Below are 23,313 nucleotides of genomic sequence, written 5' to 3' on the forward strand. Positions count from 1 at the left end.
AAACCCTTGTAGTTTGAGTGTTTGAGTGATAAATTCTCAATGTTTGTGAGTGGAGAAAGGATTAATATATACTCACTGCTGAAGTGCTGAAATCACCATTGGTGTTGAAGAGTAACCTAATTGATTTGATTGAAAAGCACAGGAACCGAAAATGCGATGTTGCATGAAAGAAACAGTTCTTGTTTCTTTTTCACCTGCAGAGACATGGAGCAGTTAACACAACATAAGATCCGCAGAGACATGAAATCGAAAGAGAGAAATAAAAAAGAAAAGAAAAGGCATGCATGGAGTTAGTGACAGAGCAAACAATAACTGTGAAAGCTGCTATAAAAGACTACGCATGTGCGTGTTTTGGAACTCCACAAGTTGGTGAACGAGGAAAACATCCAAAACTGGTTTTCTAAAGTAACGTAAGAAACGAGATATGTATTAGAATGCGTTGTGCATGTGATAGCGATGGAGAATCGACTATGCTCTTTCAACTTTACCTAGGGATGAGGAAACTCAGTGATCTCTAACCCCAGCCACACGATCTCTTCACCTCTCTCTCTGCTGTTCAGTCCTCCATCATCAATTCCACACTGCCATGGCTTTGGTTCGGTGAAAACCATGGTCCACTCTGCTCTTTGTTACTATCATACACACCTCTACTATTAACTCTGCACAAAATTTAAAACTTCTGCATCAACACTGCTTTAATTCTTTTCTTTTTTATTTACATTTTCATCTTCTTCTACATTTCACTTCTCCTTTGATCTGATCTGTAGTTTGGTGTTTGAAATCTTGAATACATGCATGTATATATCAAGAAATAGAAAATATTTAGAATGAATGATGTTTATACAAAATCAAACTTATATTTCATCAATTAAATATTAAGTCAAAATATTTTGTTTTATTAAAGAAATAGAGTTAAAATTGAAATTAGTCTTGAAAATGTATACAGTGAACAAATAAACATAAGTTTTATGATAGTATATTACATGTTTAACACAATTTTATTTATAGATTCTTATTTAAAAAGTTACAAACAGTTTTAAAGATCAAGATTAAATATTCATTTACATGAAAAAAAGAGAGTTTGAAACTCTCTATAATAACTCTATGAATCAAACCAAAGATTCTAGTGCTTATTTCTTCACTCTTATGCAAAATGTATAGTTAATTTTATTTGTAAAATACTTTATTCTATTATGAAAGAAGTATCACTTCAATTTGAACTATATCATGCTTCACTAACATGAAACTGCAGATAAAATAGTAACAGTAGTGTATGAGATAGATTATGATGAAAGAAGAGAGAAGAAAAGTTTAGTTTAGATTTCTGTTGAGAAGAGAATGTTTTTGTATCAGAAGTGTATAGTTTTACTGGGATCAGTGTTTCAGGATCAAAGAAATATTTTGATCTATGTACTGTCTATATATCTATCAGTGTATATCTATATGAATATTGAATTAATTTTGATGTTTTTGTCTAATACTAAATAATAATGCGTATGACAATGGTAATGTCTTTATCAATGTACGTTGATTTGTGCTAAAATGATATGCTAAAGAAAAAGTAGGGGACCCGGATTTGTCACTTTTTAGCTAAAGCCTGTGTAGTGTAAGAACTACTCACTTTCTGTTCAACATTTAAACATGATTATTTAATAAAAATATTTGAAGATAAATATTTTAAGTAAAATATTTTGATAGTGTAGACAATAATTTTACAAATAAAAATGTGTCCAACCTGTGAGATGATATTCTATTTTTCTTGTAATCTAATCTCAACCTACTGATTTATTTAGAATTCCATTGTATTACTATAGTAATAATAATACATTGATGATACATTATGTTTTGCTTTATTTTTTATTTATTTATCTATTTTTTACCTATCTACTATCTATTCATGTTTGACCGAAACAAATAAAATTAAGTAAGAGTTATTTAATTAAAAAAATATAATTTATTTTCTTATTAGTGTTATTTTTTACTATTACTCAATTCAATGTTAAAATTAATATTAATTTTATATTATTATTATATAACATAAGATAAACATAGTAAAGTGACAAAGAGACCGGGATGTTTAATAGATAATGTGTTTTCATAATAATTACTACATTTTTGCAAATTTGATCTTTTTTGTGCAGTTTGTTAATGCAACTCATCATTTTAAATGAAATTATACTTATTATATGAAATTATAATCTATATATATATATAATTTAGAAATATTTTGGTTAAATAAGATATATCCAAGATTGATTCCTATAGGATTCTTACTTTAAAAGATTTAGTACTTTTTTTTTGTAAAAACCTTCAATAAATATGCTAGTCATGTTAATATTTACCCTATCTTATGTTAATATATCTGAAATACAGGACTAAATGAGTATATGATAAATTTGTATAATATCACATAGTATTATGCCTACAAATATTTAATGAAGTTATATATTTATTGACTTTGACAGTATATCACCTAAAACAGTATGTTATTAGAGGATAACATAAATAATTTTTAGAATATATATGAAAATTGGATTTAACAGAAAGAAAAGAGAAAAGTTATGAAGGTAACTGTAGGGGTGAGAGTCAACTGTTATTGATGATGTGTATGAATCTGTGTGTTCTGGCATTGTAGGTTATAGGTAGGTCCCTAGCTAATAGGTATTAATGGTTGGGTGGTTTTAAGCACCTGAAGTGAAATTGAATTAAGGTCTGCATTTTGGCTTGTCCAAAAATGGATTTGGCCTATAAAGTGTACATCTTAGGCAGATTCTGAAATTTCTCTGCAACTTTTCCTTCTATCAATCACTTCTCCCACCTAGGGCTACATACTACACACCCTAGCCTTAACCATGCATCTATATGCACACCAACTAATTTAACTTATTACTCCTATTTGCCTCTTTGTTTTCGGAGATTCGTCAACATAAAATAAATAAAACTAAAAAAATTCGTAAAATAGTTTAGAGAATAAGATAATATTAATGACTATTTATTGTACCAGTTCATGTACATACTAAATATTTAACTTAAACAGTGTTTCGACATGTATAGATAACTATTAAATACAGATATGCTAATATTTATGTATACTTCATTAAAAAAACATATTTTAACAAATAAAATTATTTGAATTAATACAAATATATAAAAATAAAAATGTAAAGCTTATTGTTGAGGTAATTATTTGTTAGTTGTCAATAAAGTTGTAATGAGTAATCAAACACATTAATTACATGTTTTTTTATTTCATCACTTAATTAATACTTAAGTACATATTTAATATATTTGATTTAATGTTTTTTCTTGTGTTAAGAAATGCAATAAAAGATTGTTTCGTAGATTTTTAGTTGTACGTGGAAAGATACTTTTTGTTCTAAACTACCCCTTTAAATTGACCGATTTAATTTAATATTTTTTTATCGATAAAAAAAAGTAAAAATTTAGTCATATTTGTGCAAATTTACTTTTTAATTTAAAATTATATTGTTAATTATTTTTTTTAATAATTAAAAATTATCAAACACATAATAATTAAAAAATTATTAGAAACCATAATTAATAATTTACATATAAATAATATTTAATTAATTAATAAACGTTAATTTTACTCTCTATTTTATTTCCTTCGTATCTCTATGCTATGAGTCAGATATAAGTATCAACTATTTCAATTATTACACAATTAGTTAAAAAAGTTGTATAATGAAATGAATATAAAATAAATTAATAGGTATTCACTCTAATTGTAAGATATTTTAAAATGTCTTCCAATAAATACATGACAAAAAATTATTAACTATTTTATATTAGTTTAAAATTATTCTTTTTATTATATTCTAAAAGAATAATTTAAAGTTAATATTAGATTTCTTCAATGATGAAGAATGAATGATGATCAAAATTAAATAATGTCAAAGTTTATATTAAGTTTTGATGTTGACAAATTTATACTATACCAATTAATTGATATCTGGAGATATAATATTATTCATTTATAAGATATTTGAAGAGTATATTTACAATCAGTAAGTTAGTTGTAATTGATCAAATGAGAAAGTAATTAACTTATAAAAAAATATTATTTCTAAATATTTTAATATAGGTCTAAATATATATATATATATATATATATATTAAATAAGAAACATATATATTTTATTTATTTAATCTCATATAAAATACTTTCTTAATTTTTTTATTCTATACTTATACTCATTTTTATTTATTTATCTCTTACTAGTTTTTAAGTGTCAGATAATCATTTAGTGAACTTCTACTTGATGTTTTCGAAGATTTTTTTTGAAATTTTACTTTCACCCCGAACAATTCATGCTTTTCTTTGATAAGAACAAAAATGATTGAGATAAATTCATAATCCTAATATATTTTTATTTTGGATGAAAACATATTTTTTTGAGGATTTGTATAACATAGTTTAATATAATCGAATTTAATAACTTTAATTATATTTAATAAAAAGTAAATTATTTTTATTAATATTATTTGTATATAATAAAATAATAAAATATTAATTTGGATACTTTTAAATATTTATTGATACACTTTATTTATTATATAATTTTGTATTAATATTTTCATAAAACACACTGATAAATATATGAGAATGAATAAAATGGATATAAAGGAAGAGAATAATGAGATTAAAAATTGAATTACTTATTTGATTTACTACCGTGACAAACAAGTAGGAGGAGGCTTGAAGATTGGATCTCATTTCCCTCCTATATAGTCACATCTTTTTAGTCTTCTAAGCTCAAGATGTGGTACTGGATGGATTGCATCAGGTACTCCTTCTTGAAAATGATATGTTTTCATATCTAAATGTTGCTAAATAGTCGTCACCTTTATTGATTTATTTCTATATTAGGTTATCTTCTCCAGGGTCAAACACCATCATGCAGAAACAAGAAAAAAATAAAACAAATTATATTATGTATAGATAAAATAAAATTATAAATGTAAGACAAGACCTTTCTTTCAAGGTCAATGTACCTGATGCAATCCTGCGAGTCACCGCTAGCTTAAAATAAGAATACTCAGGAGAGGATCTACATTGGGAGAAATAACTCAACTTCAAATAAATAATTCTTCTCCCAAGTCTTATAAATAAATGTATGAAATAGAATAACATATATGGACCTTGTATTATGGGCCACATTAGTATAAGATTTACTTTTGAGCCTTTCTATTTGGGCCAAACCCTAATCTAGGTTAATAAACATAACCTTAGGAGAGAGAAGACTCATTTCCGTCCTTGGAAATCCTAACTTAGGCGCCAAGGTAGGGTTAGGCGTTACTTGCATGCCAAGTCAATGTATTTACCTTAGCTTGCAGTGCAAGTTACTCTTCCATGCACATTTCTGCCTAGGGTTAGGGTTTTGGTAGCTTTGGCTACAAGCTACCTCATCCATTCTTCGGTTGCAGGGTTGCTTGGCTAATTTGGAACCTATGTTATGACTGGTTAGGAATGAACTCAATTGATCTTATCATTCCCGGGTCACATTTCGAACATTTCAAGATTTTGGATGCACCTAATTCAGTTAATCTTATTATGGGTAATATTTGGATAGCTTTGGTCAGTGAGATTTGGAGACACATGAGTAATTGTTTGTTTAAAGGAGGAGTGGTTGATCATACTGAAGTATTTTCCCTGACACAGGTCAAGGTTTGGTCTTGGATCAATTCAAAGATAACGTCACTGAGTTTCTCGTTCTCTGAATGGTGTCTTGAACCCTTGGTATGTATGTATTCGATTTAATGCTGGTGCATTGTTTTATTATAGTTCTATTCTTCAGTTATTAGTGTTGGAAAAGGAAGTAGAGCATTAATCTGTGGGTTTTAGATATGAAGGTGGAAATGAACTTTTATCTTTTATTCTCTTGTATGAGGGTTGGACCACCCCTTAAGTGGGTCAATTTAATTTAATTGTTTATTACCAATTAAAAAAAAAACCTTCTTCTATAAATATGACATTCATCGTGATTTTCTAGCCTTGAATGCATTGTTGCAAAAATTGGTGCACAACTTTGTACTTGTTCTTAGCTCCCTCTTTGTTATTCCTTCTACTAGAAACTAATCTATAACACTTCAAAATTTGCCACAACCTCTCTTGAACCAAGAGTTGGCCAAACCTCTCTTCATTCCACCACCATGACACTTCCTTCAATCTTCAAACATCAATTCACACTTTCACATCCCCATTGCCAATCCTACACAGTTTCAACCATTGGAGCCAAGGAGGATTACATCATGTGGTATCTAGAGTCATTTCACGGTCCAACAACACATTCCAACTAATTGTTCTTTGTGTTTTAATCGATGAATTGTGTTGCATTTTTCATTTTCGTGTTGTTCATTCATTGTTTTACTTGTTTGCAATGAAATTTGGTGTTTAAACTCACTATTTTTGCAATTGAATTGGTTCAAACAACATGATTTTTCTTAAATCGTCCATAAATACTTTTTAGGTGTTCTTTTTCGTTTTGATGTGTGTTGTTTCATTTTTATTGAGTCTTTGATCATTTTTAATCGGTTGAATCATCTTAGAATTGTTTATTTTTTATTTTTTATTTTATAATATTTTTCAGTCATTTTCTGTGTAACGTGCATCCACAAATTTTCATAAACTTTCAGTATAGGCTAGTTCACCAAGTATTTGATGAAATGTGTAGGTTTTTTTCCTGCAAATAACAATAAAATTAAATGGGTCTATTTCAACTAGTTCACCAAGTATTTGATGAAATGCGTAGCTAAAACATACAAGCTGTTTGATAAAAATGCTTCACTAAACTTGCGTTGTGCTTTGTGTACTTTTTCATTTCTGTTATTGAGTTCAATTATATTATTACTAGAAATTGTATAATAGAAATAGGTTTCACAATTGTCTTTCTTGTTTTGTTTAAATTTACTGAACTCTTTAGGTTTCCTTTCTCGTCGAATTTTCTTATTCATATTAGCACTAAACTGAAAAAATTGTTTTGAACAATTTTCGCGGTAGAATTGTGTAAAATTTTATATTTGAGCCTTTAAAGTTGTGAATAACATCGTGTTAAAAAGGTGCATCCTTAATAAAAAGAGAGAAAAAAATTATAAATCATAAAAGCCAGAATGTCAAGTACTGAATTTTTTTTAGTAGACTTTGCTCTTGGTCTTAGAATTTTTTATTACGTGTATTCCATTATTGGATTTGGTGAAATATTTTTACGAATGTGCTTTATAATATCTTAGCTAGTTGTGATAAAAATTTCAGCCTCAAAAGTCCAAAAGATAAAATTTAAATAAATTCTAGAAGTCTCGCTACCAAAGCCAGTCTAGTCTTGTTTTATGTTTTTAATCCATTCTAGTGCCATTCATAGGTTCCGTTTAATGTGATCATAACTTCCTTTTTGTGCTTTAATTGTTTGATTCTCAATTTTCTTCAATCTCTTCCAATTTTGTGACTATTTTTTACTCCTATCGAGTTTAGCTTCTTGCTTTAATGTTGTATACTTATAGGCCCGTTGGAAGTGATTATTCTTTCTAGAAGAAGAATTTGGTTTGAGGAAGGAATAAAGCCACCTTTTGATTAGGATTCTCACGGCCAAGTTCAAGCTAGAAGTAATCATCTAGAGGGACACACTAAGTACAACTGCAAGTGAGGAAAAGTTAAACACTAGAGAGGGAAAGAAAGAGTGCAAACACTAAGAGAATTTTTCATTATAGAACTTTTTGTATTCATTTTTATGTAATTCAACTTGTACTCATAAATATTGAAGTAAAAATGCGCATATAGTCTTAAAGATCTAAGGGTGTCAATGAGCCTTACTTAGGATTCGTCTAGTCTAATTTCATTTCAAGTTAATCCGCTTAGTCAATGAATGTGTCTTAAGAAGTCCACACCTGCTTCTATGCCTCACTTAGAAAACGATAACATAGATTAATGTCTTGATTAGAGTCTAGTGTATGTTTAAAAATATTTTATTTCTTTCCAAGTTTAATTTTGTTTAAGAAAAACTAATCGGAGTTTCCATTAAGGGAGATTGGTGAAAGCTAATCGAAGGAACTCTTACTAGGAAACTTGGTACTTAAGTAATCTTAGTGACTGACCTCTCTTTCATGGTAGTGAACTTGAAAACCTTTAATATTTGAACCTCACTACAAAAAATTTGGTATAAAATGACAGTTTTAATATGGCAGTTATTAATAACCGCCACAATTTTCCGTATAATACGACGTTTTAATAACTGTCACAATTATCCTAAATAAAATGTCGTGTTTTTCTTCCCTCCATACATCATTTTTCATTATTCCCATTTTTTTAAAACTTGTTTTGACTCTTGAAAACTAAATCCTACCACTTTTCACACTTTTCAAAATCCCGCGTTTTCCTTCCCTCCATACACCATTCTTCACACTTTTCATTTCCTCTCTCTCACGAAATTCTACCATTTTTCCCCCTTTCTCTTTCTCTCTGCAAAACCCTAGCTCTCTTTAATACACACTCACAAAACGCAAGCTCTGTTCACTCGCGTTCACTCTCGCATTGCTGTCTGTGAACCCTAGCTCTCTTCACTCTCATGTTCACACGTTACACGGTTCGCGATTGTCCGCCATCGTCCGCCACTGTCTGCCATCGTCTGCCACTATCCGCCACTGTCTGCCATCGTCACCTCCTCCGCCATCTTTTGTTCAGGTTCAAAATCTACTACCGAATTGTTCCTAATTTGTGAAATCTATTGTGATTCCTAATTTGTGAAATCTATTGTTCTTAATTTGTCAAATACTTGTTACATGATAAATGTTGATCAATTAGGGAGGAATGGGTTTGAGAATCAGAATGTATGACAGGATAATGTGCTTTTTGAATTGTAACATGGTTGCACATTTGGAAGCAATTAATCGGCAGAATACTGCGCAATCTTCTTAAGGTATTCTTAAATTGCATTGATATGTGGGTTACTTTAATATTAGCTAGCGTGCATGACTATGATATTCAGCCATTGTTGTTTATGATTGTACAGATTATAAATGGAGTTGCTCCCCTGTTTCCTAGGCCTAATTATCCGATGGCTTAATAATCTTTCTAGTTCTAGTGGGGTTTTCATCCCTGTTACATCATTGGTGCTGGATGTTTTAGAATACAAAATTGCCAAGGACAGTGGGAACCTGGCAAAGTCTTGCAACCAATGTGGACCGTAAAGGTTAGATGAATTTGACACCACCCTCGCCCCCAACACAATAATTTCTTTGGTTTAATCAATTATACATATCTAATATCATTCGGCCTCTTTCTAGCACATATATGGACCATTTACTTGATCATTATAGTTGACAGTTTAAAATTACTGCAGCTTCCAAAGCATTGGTTAAAATCACGTGGCTTCCAAGAAGAGTGTATCTTATCTGCCTGTGAACCCCTTTCAGAGCACTTTGCACAATGGAGCTATCATATATCATTTCCTGAGCTAGCGACAACTCCACTTAAACACCTAAAGAAGGTCTTTGAGAAAACTTCTATTGAGAGTTTCAAACATGTTATTAAGCGTTTCATTGATCAGGTGAGTAAAGTAATCATGTTTTCCTGTTTGTCTATTTAGAATATTACATGCCATCTTGAATTTTGACATTTAGTTGAATGTCTGTAAAACTAGTTGAATCTTGAAGTCATTATCACATAGCAAACTGGCTATCATTGCTGTAAGTTCTGTTATGAGTGCAGTTTAGATTGCCCTGTTCTATCATCAATTTTGCAGCATGTTACTTGATCACCACTATTGCTTTTCTATTTTCTGTTTTTCTTGTTGGTACAGTTTGTCATCATTGAAACCCTTTGACAGGTATGATGCTTGCATGGATGTGACTGATAGTGATCACAAATCTGTCCAGTGTAAATTCAATGTAAAAATTTCTCATATTGATAGATCTATAAGGAGAAAGGAGTTTGGGGTGATTATGAAATCAAATGAGAAAATAAGATCTGTTCTTGAAGATTTATGTTATGTTCCAGAAGCCACTCTCAGCCCAAACAGTTTAGTCCTCCAGAACATGGACACTTCGTTCTTGCTTATTACTAACAGAAGTACAGAAGATAAGGCTATATATAAAATTACTTGTCAAGGCATCTCAATAGTCAAGAATGATGGACATGCACCTGAATATAGTCCAAGAGGTGGCTTTGGCTTTCCTAGATGGCTTGAGGTATTGTATCTTTTACCTTCAGATTCTCTATAATGCACTTCACCCATTTCAAATTCCCTTCTCTGAAAATATAAAACAGTAAACAATTTTCAAACAGATCAAGCTTTCACTGTTAACACAATTGGATTCCTTAATCAAAGTTTGGACTTCGATTTTAGCTTCAGCATAAACTTCATTTGCTCCAAATGGGTAATCCACTAAGAGAGATTAGTTGGATGCCGAATAGAAGCGTTGAAATACCCGTACGTTAATTAAATATATTTTTTATCATATGATTAGCAGAATTTTGGTTTTAGGTTTTATTAAAAAAATGTTTTTGATCTTTATAAAATTTTCTTTTTAGTTTTTTGTTTTAGTTTCTTAAAATGTTTTTCTATTTTAATTTAAAAATTAAAATTAAACTTTACTGAAAAGGATGTAAAAAAATAGTTTAAACTACCATAAATATTAAAGACTAGAAATAATACATTGTATTTATATAATTATTATTATTATTATTATTAAACTTCAGATTTCCAGCAATTACATTACCGGTGATTTATACTAGAAATAATTTGTTTGGATGATTCCACTAATGACTTCTTGCGCAGCATTCATGAAGGCCTCCATTGGAATTTGAGAAAGACACAATCATTTGATGGCCCTCGAGAAACATGACAAAATCTCATTATCCATCTTTCTTAGTAAGTCTGTAGAGAGCATTGTAGTTGGAAACTGGTTAGTTCTTCATCAACAATATCTAGAAGCAACTTTAATTTTAGTATAGTTTTAGTTTAGAGTAAATTATTCTCCTCTGCACCTTATCCTCTCTTATTTTATCATGTAAACTCCTTTGAGAAAGAGATGAATATAAATTATTCATAATACCATTGATTTTATGTTTCTTTCAGCTCAAGTATCATGACACGGGTAGAGAGAAGGATTGTCTTCCTCAAGTTGGGCAATGGAACATGATGAACAAGGTACTTGTGTACATTATATGATAATAATATAAAATGTGTGCTTTTTTTTTTTATCTTTAATGGTTTAAAGATGTGAGCCGTATTAGGTTAATTAGTTTTTAAGTTTGAGTGAAATTCTAATACATGCATGGTTACAAGGTGTTTGTCTTTTGAATGACTTTATTAGGATGTCTGGCTTGTTTTTTGCAATTAGATTATTTCTTAACTCTTTTTTTATGAATAATAATTTTCTATTTCTTTCAGAAAATGGAGAATGGGGGTACTGTTAATAACTGGTTCTGCGTAAATTTTTCAAAGAGTGTTCAAGATAGTGTTTCCCGTGGCTTTGGCTATGAACTTGCTCAGATGTGCTATATATCTGGCATGGTTTGTGTACATCCTCTTTAATCAATTTGTTTTGCATGCAACTTGCTTGATTGCTTGACTCATTTGTTTCATGTGCTCAGACATTTAATCCCGAACCAATTGTCCCACTGGTTAGTGCTCGCCCTGATCAAGTGGAGAAAGATCTGAAAACCCGTTATCATGATGCAAAGAATAAGCTTCATGGAAGGGAGCCTGATTTGCTCATTGTTATTTTGCCTGACAATAATGAATCTCTTTATGATTGGTGTATTGACTGTGATCATTGTAACTTGTTTTTTTTTTATGCACACGTATATGTGAAAATATCTTAATTTTGTATTATTTTTTGTGTAGGTGACCTCAAATGTATATGTGAGACAAATCTTGGACTAGTTTCACAATGTTGTTGGATTAAGCATGTGTTAAAATGAGCAAGCAGTACCTTGCAAATGTTGCATTGAAAATTAATGTAAAAGTGTCTGGGAGAAATACTGACATTTTCTTTAGCAATTTAAATAATAATGGTGTGTTAAAACTGCAGGTTGTGGCTTCTCAAGATTATCCTGAAATTACAAAGTAGGCTGGTTTAGTCTGAGCTCAAGTTCATAGACAGGAACTCATTCAGGATCTTTTCAAGCAATGGCAAGATCCAGTTAGAGGAACAGTGACCGGTTCTTCATCACCTAATAAAATAATAGAATCAAGTAATAGGACCAAGTGCTCGAAGCAAACTGATTAGGGATGTATGAACTTTTGAACAATTATGTGTTGTAATTTTAAATTTGATTAGGGATGTATGAACTTTTGAACAATTATGTGTTGTAATTTTAAATTTGATTAGGGATGTATGAACTTTTGAACAATTATGTGTTGTAATTTTAAATTTGATTAGGGATGTATGAACTTTTTATGTGTTTTAATTTTCAATTATATATAAACTTTTGAATATTATTATGTATGTTTTAATTTTCAACGAAATGAATGGATGATTATAACTTTATACATTATTTTATTTTATTATGAAAAGGTGGTAGTTAAATTTTAAAATTGTATAAAAAAGTTTATAAAAAAGTTTATAAAAAAGGTGGTGGTTATATTTTATTTGGTCAGAATTAAAATTACGTCAGTTAAAAATGCCACTACTTACGTATATAATGGCGTCAGAATCTTTTTCAATGAATGTAAATTGCGACAGTTGTAACTGACACTACTTATGTATATTATGGCGCCAGAATCTTCTTCAATGAATGTAAATTGCGACAGTTATAACTGACACTTGTTACATATAAAAACCGCCACTACTTACACTATGTTTAAAGTGGCGGGTGTTGCGGGGGTAACATAAAACCGCCACATTAAACTTTGTGGCGGCCAATTCTATGGCGGTTTGGGAAACCGCCACAAGCGTATATTGTGGCGGTTATAAACGTCACTTTATACAAAAAAAACCGCCAAAATATACACTTTTTTTTGTAGTGCCTTTTTGCAAAAAAAAAATTCAAAAATAAAATAAAATGAGTGATCGTTCACATAAGTCTAATTTCAATAAGTTTAGTGTCCAAGATAGTATTAAGATAGACGAAGGTGCGAACCTTTGAGAGAAAAAAAAAAGAAATCTCTGAGTTGAAAGATATGTTATCTAAATATTTAAGTATTAATGAAAAACCTAAGAGTCAAGATGGGAAAAGCCTAATAGAAGAAAAGATAAGATGTTAGAACCCTATTCTCACAATGAAGAGATGTATATTATAGTCACCATAGCATGGATCACTATCAAAAACACCCTAGGCAACATAGATATAGATCTCATCATAATTATCCAAAAGAAACAAAGGTTAAAATTCCTCCCTTTTATGGCAGAGAAAATGTTGAAGAATATTTAAACTGGGTGATGAAGGTAGAACAAATATTTCAGTGTCATCAAGTGGATCAAGAAAGATGAGTATCCCTAGCTACACTCAGCTTTCAAGGACCAACCATGTATTGGTAGACCTCATTAGTTAAAGACCTTAGAATAAATAATAACTTTCAAATAAGATATTGGAATGAACTTATATATGCTCTAAGGAAACGCCATGTAACCTCATATTATGATAAAGAGTTATCTATTAACTCCAAAGACTCCAACAAGGAGACATGACTGTAGAAGTGTACAAACAAAAAATGGAGTTACTCATTTTGAGGGTACAAGATAAGAACTTAGGATAACTGTGGCAAGGTTCAAAAGTGGCCTAAATTATGAGATTCGGGATAGGGTTGAAATCATACATTTTAATTATATAAATGAACCAGTTCAACTTTGTGTTAGGGTTGAACAATAATTGAGGAGAAAACCTAGGAGAGAGCTTAAGAGGGAAGGTTACTCTTCCTAACCTAGATCTGAAGAGCCACAAGAGGAAATGAGAGACAAAGATAAGTTAAATAAAAGTTACACAATTGGAATGTCTAATATTTCTCTATCATATTATCATATCATATAAATCTTAACAATACCAATGATAATAAGTGATAAAAAATCTTCTCAAGTGATCGAGGATCATCCAACCACTACACCTTTGGCTAAAAGGAAAGGAAAAGATAAAAGCGTCATGGCGAAAAGATCTCCATTGAAGATTAGAAATAAAAATATTTTCTTTTTTCTTCTTATTCATATAAATAAAAAAAATGTAAAGGAGTATTCCTTAATAAAAATAGGAGTATCAATTTTGTATAGCTTGTAAAAACTAGAAGCATAAATGAGTTTCTTTTGGGCCTAATTAGGGTTTTGGGAGTTGAAACCCTAATTTGTTGAGTTAGCATGCAATCCTCTATATTAGGGAAGTCAAAATCCTAATTAAAGAGACCAGAAGAAGTGAACACAAGGCCCAACATATACCGCACACAACCATGCATACACCAAACACATAAGGAGGCTAATAAACACATGAAAACCATGAAATGCAATATGTGGCTCTAAGATCTTTCTCAACTTCATAGCATGATCCTTCGTCTAACACGTTCTTTCTTACGAGTTTCGTTTAATATGATGCTATTTCATCTTATTGTATTTTGTGCACACTAGTCTTTCTTTTTCTCTGTACACTTGGCTGCAAGTGAACATTAAGATTGGATTGTCTGATCAGGGTTTTCTACTATTTCGTCTTAACAATCTTTCTCTTTCATACCGTCTAGTGAGCCTTGCTCACTTTCTCTTTTGTTTTTGTCTGATCTTATTCTATAGATGAATGAGCTTTTTCGTATCACAATACACCTTATAGTGTTTGTTAACATAAAAACATATTGGTGCTCAATCACGAGATCATCTGATGAGTATTGTTTTGTCTATTAACTCAACATCCCCTTGATAGTATTTTCATTTTGGTGAGCAAATTGTAAGAACTCATCAACTCCCGTTTCATACTCTTCACAAATGTGACATGCATACATTCAACTTTGTTCCATAACTAGATATGTTACAAACTCCATCATCATCAACCATGCAATGTGATTTTTACTTTTATAATTGAAGGTGTGACCTACCCATTTAAGAAAATATTTTCCATAATCCACTTCTTTTTATTGATAAAAAAATGTAAATTATGTCTATTATCTTAAATTTGATAAAATATTCACAGCATTTTGCGTTGGCCTCCAAAGTACACAATGCAAAAGTGATCATAAAAAACATATCATAGTCAAATATGCATCCAGAAAACAACACTACATGATTTGAACCAAAATTACACCTAATTTAAGGTTAGACTATAATGTGTTCGTATTAACAAATTATGAATTTTTTATTGATAAAAAAAATAAAAAATAATTTTCAGAATATGTTTATTTGGACAATTCAAGATTTAATACAAAGGATTAATGTTTAACCATTTGTACTAAATCTCAAACAAAAACTAAAGTTAACCCTCAATATGCACATGAATACAATATTTATTTTGAATAAAATTAGTAAAATAAATATAAATCAATAATTATAAATACATACATACAAAAAAACAATTTCATACAATTAAAACATCATACTAATTCTCATATAAAATAAATCATCAAACTACTATCATACAAATAAAATAAAACTTATTTAAATTTCTTAGAATCACCATACTAATGGTCACAAAAGATATCAAATATAAAGGCTACATTGGGTACTTACTTGCAAATACGAAGAGAAAGGGAGGAACAACTCCTAACCGCCTCACACTTGCCCTATCCATCTCATTATTGATTAAAAAAAAAAGCTCCCACAAATTTTAAAATGGTCACCACACATATGTTACATTTATAAATAAAAACAAATGATAAAGAGTTGTCAAAGTGAAATTGAAAAACAAATACAGTGCATTAATTCTTTATGTAATATCATTTATTGGAACTAAATGTTATGTTTATGAGAAATTTATTATAATACATTTTTCACTACTTATAATAACTTATAACTTTAACATAAAACATATTGTTAAAAAATAAACAGTTTAATGTTGTTTCTTCTAATTCATATCAATTTAATTGAATTTAACTATGTTATATAATCCAATTAGTGTAACTTTAATTTTTAACTAGGTCAATATTTGTAATTCTGCAATTCTTCAATTATTATTTATTTACTAATTATATTTTAATTTTTATAATAAAACATCCATGGATGGAAAAGAAAATATATATCATAGTTTTTATTTCTTGCCTCATATTGATAATATCAGTGTAAAATCGTTCACAATATTATTATGATTACATACTATAAATTAGATCCATACCTTCAATGGTTATTGAGAAAAATTAAACATTTTTTATTTAATCTTTATAAAAAAAATATGTTATCTAATGTTTAAATTATTTTTATATTTAAATAAAGATGTACAGTGGGTGAGTATTATGTATAAAGAAAATAAAAAAGAATATATTTTACCATAATTTTCTCACTGTATTTTTTTGTTTTACAAGAACTAGGTTCTTCTCTACTTAAAAATAATTAGAAACAGTTTCACATATTTAAATAATCTCCTTGTCTAAATATCCAATTGAGTAAAAACCTTTATAAAATTTCTTTTCTAAGAAATAAGATGTTGCTTATATAAATAAAAGTAAAAGTACTTATAATTAATAAAAAATACTTCTAGAAATAATTTCTCTAAAAGAGTATTTTAGCGAGTTTTCTTTTAACAATTTTTTTTAGATTCTTTAACCTCTTATCTTTTTCTTATTTATTTTAAAATACATTTCAATATGTTATTTTTTAAAATACCAATAATGAAAATCAACTTGTATCTCATTAATAAGTAATAATAATTATTATAAATATAAAAATATTTTACCCATCTCTTAACATTCATATTAATAATCAAATGTAGTTGTTAAATAAGAGAAAAAAAGGAAGAAAGTAGATAAAGAATATCTGAACAATAGTAAGAAGTAGAAAAGGAAAACCATATCCTTTCAAGTTTTCATAGAAATGTTTGGTGAAGTTGGAAGTGTAGTGTTGAAAACTTGCATTTGACATGTTATTGTTTTTCACTTCATACACAGCAATTAGGGTACAGAAAAGAACATAAACATAAACATAAAAGTAATAATAAAGAGTTGAAAATTGAGTGGGAGCTTTAAGCCAAAGTAGCTGAGCCTATCCATGAGCTCAAAAGCTGTGTCCATTAATTAAGTATGAAAGCAAAGACCACCTCTCTCTTTTTCCTTTCCCTCTCACTCATGACCCCATGTGTCAGTTCGTTAAGTCTCTCTCTTTCTGAATAGCATGTCTTTTGTGATACATAATAAAATCGTCACCACTCATTAAAACCCTTCGTGACACCGATTGATCGCTGCATGAGTATCCAATAGCTGCTGTGTTCCTGAATAGCCCCTTCCCCAATTCAACGTCTCCTCCTCAGGATTCTGCACTGACCTGTCTTTGCCACCACCCACCAATGCTTGTCCTACGGGTGCCCCAATGCAAGTGTAGTCATTGAGGATGCCATTTTTGCTGCCGCTGTTCAGAACATGCCCCACATAGTAGTCATGAGGGTGGTGAGAATACGGCAAGGGAAAAGGAAGGGGTGGTGGCGGTGGTGGTGGAGGTGAGCCTAGTAGGAGATGATGAGATGGTTGTTGTAGGTGGAGCTGTGGTGGTGGAGTTGGTAAGTGGAATGAAGATGAACCCGAACCCGAACCCGAACCCGACATGTATCTTGGGAACCTTGCATGCATTGTTGGGTCTCCTATGCTACTTGCAGCATGATAGCCCCCTGATGCTATTGGTTGACAGCATCTGCACCAGTTGAGCATGGTTATAATTTACTTTTGCAAATACAACAAACAAAAAAAAAAAAAACATGAAAAGCAGCTCAGTTTTATCGGTTCTTAAATCCGAGATGTGAATCAATTAATGACCTCTAACTTTATATATTTTATTAATATTTTTCTGCATTCAGTATGTGAAAACATCAAAATTATCTTGCCCTATTTTCAACTATTCTTCCATTACTTTCTGCTATGAAGATGTTAAAAAAAACCTTAGAATTATTCATGAAATAGTTTCCTTAATTAATGATGTTTGAGAAGAGCAGAACTGCAATTAAAATGATGGACCACATGGGAGAAAACAAATAAAAAAGGAATAACAAAAGTGTAATAGTGAGTTAGGGTAATGGTGGGTACATACACTAGGTTGGGGGCGGGTTGAGTGCTTAGGTTATGATCGTTACGGTAGACCAGCTGACGAGCATGGTTCAGTGTCTCTGTTTCCCTCTCTGCACCACAGACTCACACACGCATCAGATCAAATAAGGAAACAAAAGCAATTTTCTTTTACCAAAAAAAAAGTACCATTTTCGTGTCAAGAATTTCAGCAATCCGGCTTTCAATTTTATGATTGAAATGACCACGCTTCGTGGTCAAATCATTAACAACCATGCAGTGTTTCCATTCTTTTAATCAAGAAAAATTGAATCACTACTATTCCAGGGCTTTGTAAAAGTGATTCTTTTGGGGGAAACAGTGGTAAAAGATAAAACAACAAAAGTTATGAAGATAGATAGCTATCTAGCCTTGGCGGTGGCGGTTCATGTGTCCTCCAAGAGCCTGTGACTTGCAGAACTTAAGGGAACAAAATCTACACTCGTAGACCTTCTCACTCTCATCTTCCTTCAAGATGTTTTTCTTTTTCCTGTATCCTTCTGCAAAAAACAAGCCAATTTAACAATATCCATCAGATCCCTCCTTCCTTATAAAACAACATCTTCCTTATAAAACAACATTTGACAGATGTTCCATATACAAAGATAGTAGACCAGAACCATATGCAGCTATTGTTAATTTTTTTTAGAAGTGATCCATATAAAGAACAAAAACAAACTAACAATACAACACCTTCCTTCCAGATGCAGCTAATGTTCCTAAAACCCCAAACACCAGAATATACCACAAACAAATAAACAAACATGTAAACCTAACTAACTTCCTTTTGTAACCCTTCCTTCTCATGGACTTTTCCTTGTGATTGATGTTTATAACTTTCAAGTTTGTTTGAAGAAAGGGAAAAAAAGGACAAGAAAGAGATGGGTGAGGGAAAAAGAAAAAAAAAACAATAAAAAATGTGATGAGTGTTAAAATATGGGGGTTTGTTCCAGCCATTTTGTGTCCTAATACATGGCCAAAAACTGAAAAGCTTCCATTAATTTGAAGGGAATGGATGTCCCAAAAGGAAAACTAAAAGACAGTAGAACTTTTATGTTGCTTTGAACTTTTATAGCAACATGCATGTGGTGGAAGGATGATTGATTAGAAAAGGTTTACCAGATGAGGAACTATCTTGGAAGAGTTGTAAGCCATCTCGGGAGTACTCATCGGGAAAGTTGTTGAGATCTAATGGGTTATTTTGTGGTCTCCTGTTAAGCAACAACAAAGTAAAGAGAGAGAGTATGATATGTATTGAGTAGTTAGAGAAGATTATGAATGAGAAATGTGAAGGTGTTGTGAGGGAAGACCAACATGATACCGACAGAGAGAGACAGGAAAAAAAATAAAAGGAAGACGTTGGAGTGCAGTGGGGCAAACACTTTGTTTCAGATGGGAAGATAAGACTAAAGCATTTTGTGGAACACTTCAGTTTGAGACTGCCATATATAGATGCTATCAGCTGAGTGATGGTGCAAGATAAAAAGAGGTTTGAAAGTTCTATATCAGTTCCTCTGCCAACTCTCTTCCCTCCCTTAAACATAAAATTAAACTAAAAAAGGGACAACCAACAGGTCTCGTGACTATGGAAACAACAAAAGTAAAAAGTAAAAAAAATAAAAAAAAATTCTATGTATTCAGACTGTGAAATAACTTTGTGTTTTTATCATAGTTCTAAATTACTTGCGGCTGCAATGTTACTGTTGAAGTTTCTCCCGCAACCGCAAATTGCAGTTTTATTTTGAATCACATGTTTTATCTTTTATCACAAGAAATTAACGAAGATTATTAATTATAATCTCAAACTTCTGATAAATGTCAATGGTGGATTGAATGTTGTTGTGTGAGATGTTGAGAGAGCACAAGAGACACTTCATGGTATGCATAGTTCAATTTCACTTTTATTGCAAGAAGAAATAAAGATTCTAAATTCAATATTCTATTTTAACTTTTAAATGTATAAATTAGATGGAATGAGTAATTCTTGTGTGAGATGCTAAAGAGTAGCTCAATGCATGATTATTAAAGATATATCAACAATTAGAGTAATTCTAAAATTAGCTCAATGCATGATTATTATGATTCAACCACAGCAATTTACATCCCAGTAGCAACAACCACAATGACAACTGCAATTTAAAACCATCATTGATATTATTTTTGAAATAAGTATTATGAAAATTAATAAATTTAAATATATATATTTATGTGTGTGTGACAGTAAAAATATTTTGAAATATGAGGGTATGACTATTAAATAGGAACTAAATTTTAAATTTTATTATAATGATTTTATCTTTCTACTTCTTCTTGTTTGGTTGGGACTAAGGAGAAGAATGAAAACATTAACATGGAAGAGGGTCTGAGAAATACTGAAGGAAGTTGCCTTTATGATAATAATAATAATAATAATAATAAATCTACACCCACTATATATTTGGCTCTATCTTGTTCTTGCCCTAGAGTAAGCAATGAGTGGTGAAATATATTGAAATTAAATAATTAATAAAATAAATAAAATAATGTATAGGTGAAAAGAAAATGGTTATGAGAGAAAGGATGAGATTAAAAGGAGGGTTAATTAAGAATGAAAGAAAAGATATGTATAGTAAGAAAGAAAGGAAGAGAAGGCATTGTTGTGTTGAAAGAAGGGCACATATATCTGATATAACATGGCAAGTATGGTCCACAATCGATGAATGCCTCCTGAAGGGCTTAAAATTCGATCCAGGGGACTTCGACTTGCATCAAGGAAGGGTTGCTATCAGTATCTATCATTAGGGTTTTTGCAATCTAGCTTCATAAACCCAACCCCACTTCTTGTTTTATTCTTTGGAAGTTCTGATATCTCACAGATTACATATACATAGTCCTTTTCTGTTCATGGTTATGGATTTCAACAACTCAATTTCAATTTTCCTAATTTCTTTCACTCTTTCTTTGCTTTAGATTTTAATTCAAATGCATATATATCTCTTCATTGAAAAACAATATTTTATGAAAACACTACGAGAAAATCATGAAATAGAACCCATTTTTTAGATACCAAAATAATTAGTTTTAATAGTAACTAAATTAGAGATCATTTTAGAAACTTAAAAAAAAATTGAGTTTCTAAATTAGTTTCTAAATTGGTATCTAATTAGCAACCAATGTTTTAACTACCAATTATTTAGTTTTTAAATTTGGTAGCAAAAATCTTAGTTGCTAATCAGATACCAATTTAGAAACTATTTAACAATAATAGAAACTAATTTAGAAACAATTTTTTTTTAGTTTCTAATTTAGTTAATATTGCAACTAATTATTTTGGTTTTTAAAAATTGGTTTCTAATTCATGATTTTCTTGTAGTGAGAATAATCTTTCGTGTTGGTTTTTTGTTATGTAATTATTTTCAAGGGAATATGCTAATACCAAAGTCATAGTTATGATGTTTTAGTTAATCAAATGTGACATAGAGACTACCGTTGAATACAATTAATAGTTCAAAAACTTTGGTGTGTTTTTTATTGGCCAAAAAGATATATTATAAGAAGGATGTGTCAACCGTGTATCTATATAAAAATGATATTGAATAATGATGCTGCGTTTATAATTATTAGTCATAGTTATTTAATAAATATTATCTTTTAAAGAATTTCAAAACATCTTATATAATTTTTTTAATCAGCACATAAAAACTATTACACATAAATCTCACAACAAAAATAGAAATCCTAATAAGAGTTTTTGCAGTAGCAAAAGAAAAGTTGCAGAAGAAAAAACAAGATCTTTCATCATTAATACCAAACACAATTAGTAAAATACTTAATCCATGCCAATATTCCCATTCAACTTTGTAGACCGTAAGCAGTCCTTGAGTTGATCCATTAGAAAAATATTACAAACATAAACATCTACAAGGCATAATTTATCTGGCCTAAGCTTAACACTTTACTCCTTCTCTATTAGTATCCAACATTGCTATTTCTACCACTGTGTTGATACAGGGATCTTAAACCAAGCCTAATCGTATGCATAATAACATTTCTCTTGATCAACTTTTTTTTTATCAACAAAGAATTGAATAAATAAAATGGAATATTTCAGAAATGCTCCAACCCTTATACAGAATTCAGACATAGTTCCTACAATACCCAAAACAGATCCCCTACTAGGATACATACTTTTTAGCCAATACATTAAAAACTAAGTTGTTTCAAAGCCCAACAAAACTAGAAAACCAGAAACATACATTTGCTAAAAGAATGCAGAGGCACTGATTTTAAGTGAAGCATCAACTGGCCCAGATTTTCTTTGCAGGCAGTCATACACTCCTTCTTGCCCCTTGGCATAATGTTCTGCATAAGTCATGAAATCTGCTCCACTAAAAGCAATTCTATTGTTGTGTGCACCCCTTTCTCACCACTGCTACATTCTACTTTCTTTAGGCTTTGATCATGATTGTGCTCTAGTAAGAGAGGGGACAAGTTCCAAAGAGACTTCCTCACAAGCCAAGCCAATCCTCTTCTAATACACTTCAACAATGGGTCATCTATGGACTTAGCTTCTTAGTCATACATTCCATTCTCGTGGTCAACTTAAACATCACATCTCAATGACTCCCTGGTAGGCCTAAAATAATCAGCATATATAGTATTTATTTATTAAAAAGTGGACTTTAAACTTGATATGATTATAAGATGAGGTTTCACACTTATATATTATGAAATATCACTCTTAGAAAATTATTAAATAAAAATCAATTTTAGAAACAAAAAATAATTAGTTGCTACATTGACTAAATTAGATACTATTTTAGGGACTAAAAAAATTAATGGTATCTAAATTAGTTTATATTATTGAAAAATATTTTTTAAATTGGTATCTAATTAGCTACCTAGGTTTTAACTACCAATTATTTAGATTCTAAAGTTGGTATCTAAAACCTTGGTAGCTAATTATATGTCAAATTAGAAAGTATTTATCAATAATAGAAACTAATTTAGATACCAATAAATTTTTTAATCTCTAAAATAGTATCTAATTTAGTCAATATAGCAACTAATTATTTTTTGTCTCTAAAAATTGTTTTTATTTAATAATTTTCTTGTAGTGTATGGTTGAAACTTATTCCAAAAAAAAAATTATATAAGCAAAATTATA

General features: G+C 30.2%; 1 protein-coding gene across 1 annotated transcript; it reads right to left on the minus strand.

The window, feature by feature from the left end:
* Positions 1 to 17,078: 17,078 nt before the first annotated feature.
* On the minus strand, positions 17,079 to 19,615 carry LOC137805755 (zinc finger protein JAGGED-like). Its single transcript, XM_068605680.1, has 5 exons — positions 19,482 to 19,615; positions 19,287 to 19,378; positions 18,539 to 18,667; positions 18,154 to 18,241; positions 17,079 to 17,760 (listed from the first exon to the last, which is right to left on the minus strand). Coding segments are annotated over exons 1-5 (786 nt in total). The 5' UTR covers positions 19,484 to 19,615; the 3' UTR covers positions 17,079 to 17,285.
* Positions 19,616 to 23,313: the final 3,698 nt, after the last annotated feature.

Source organism: Phaseolus vulgaris, chromosome 3, assembly GCF_000499845.2.
Source record: "Phaseolus vulgaris cultivar G19833 chromosome 3, P. vulgaris v2.0, whole genome shotgun sequence".
Lineage (NCBI taxonomy): Eukaryota > Viridiplantae > Streptophyta > Magnoliopsida > Fabales > Fabaceae > Phaseolus > Phaseolus vulgaris.

Excerpts from the sequence above, each read along its gene's own strand:
- LOC137805755 (XM_068605680.1), bottom strand. Across the intron at positions 18,242-18,538 it reads CATGAACCGCCACCGCCAAG|AGAGGGAAACAGAGACACTG; the intron begins GCTAGATAGCTA and ends TCTGTGGTGCAG. Across the intron at positions 17,761-18,153 it reads CAACCCGCCCCCAACCTAGT|ATGCTGTCAACCAATAGCAT; the intron begins GTATGTACCCAC and ends CAACTGGTGCAG.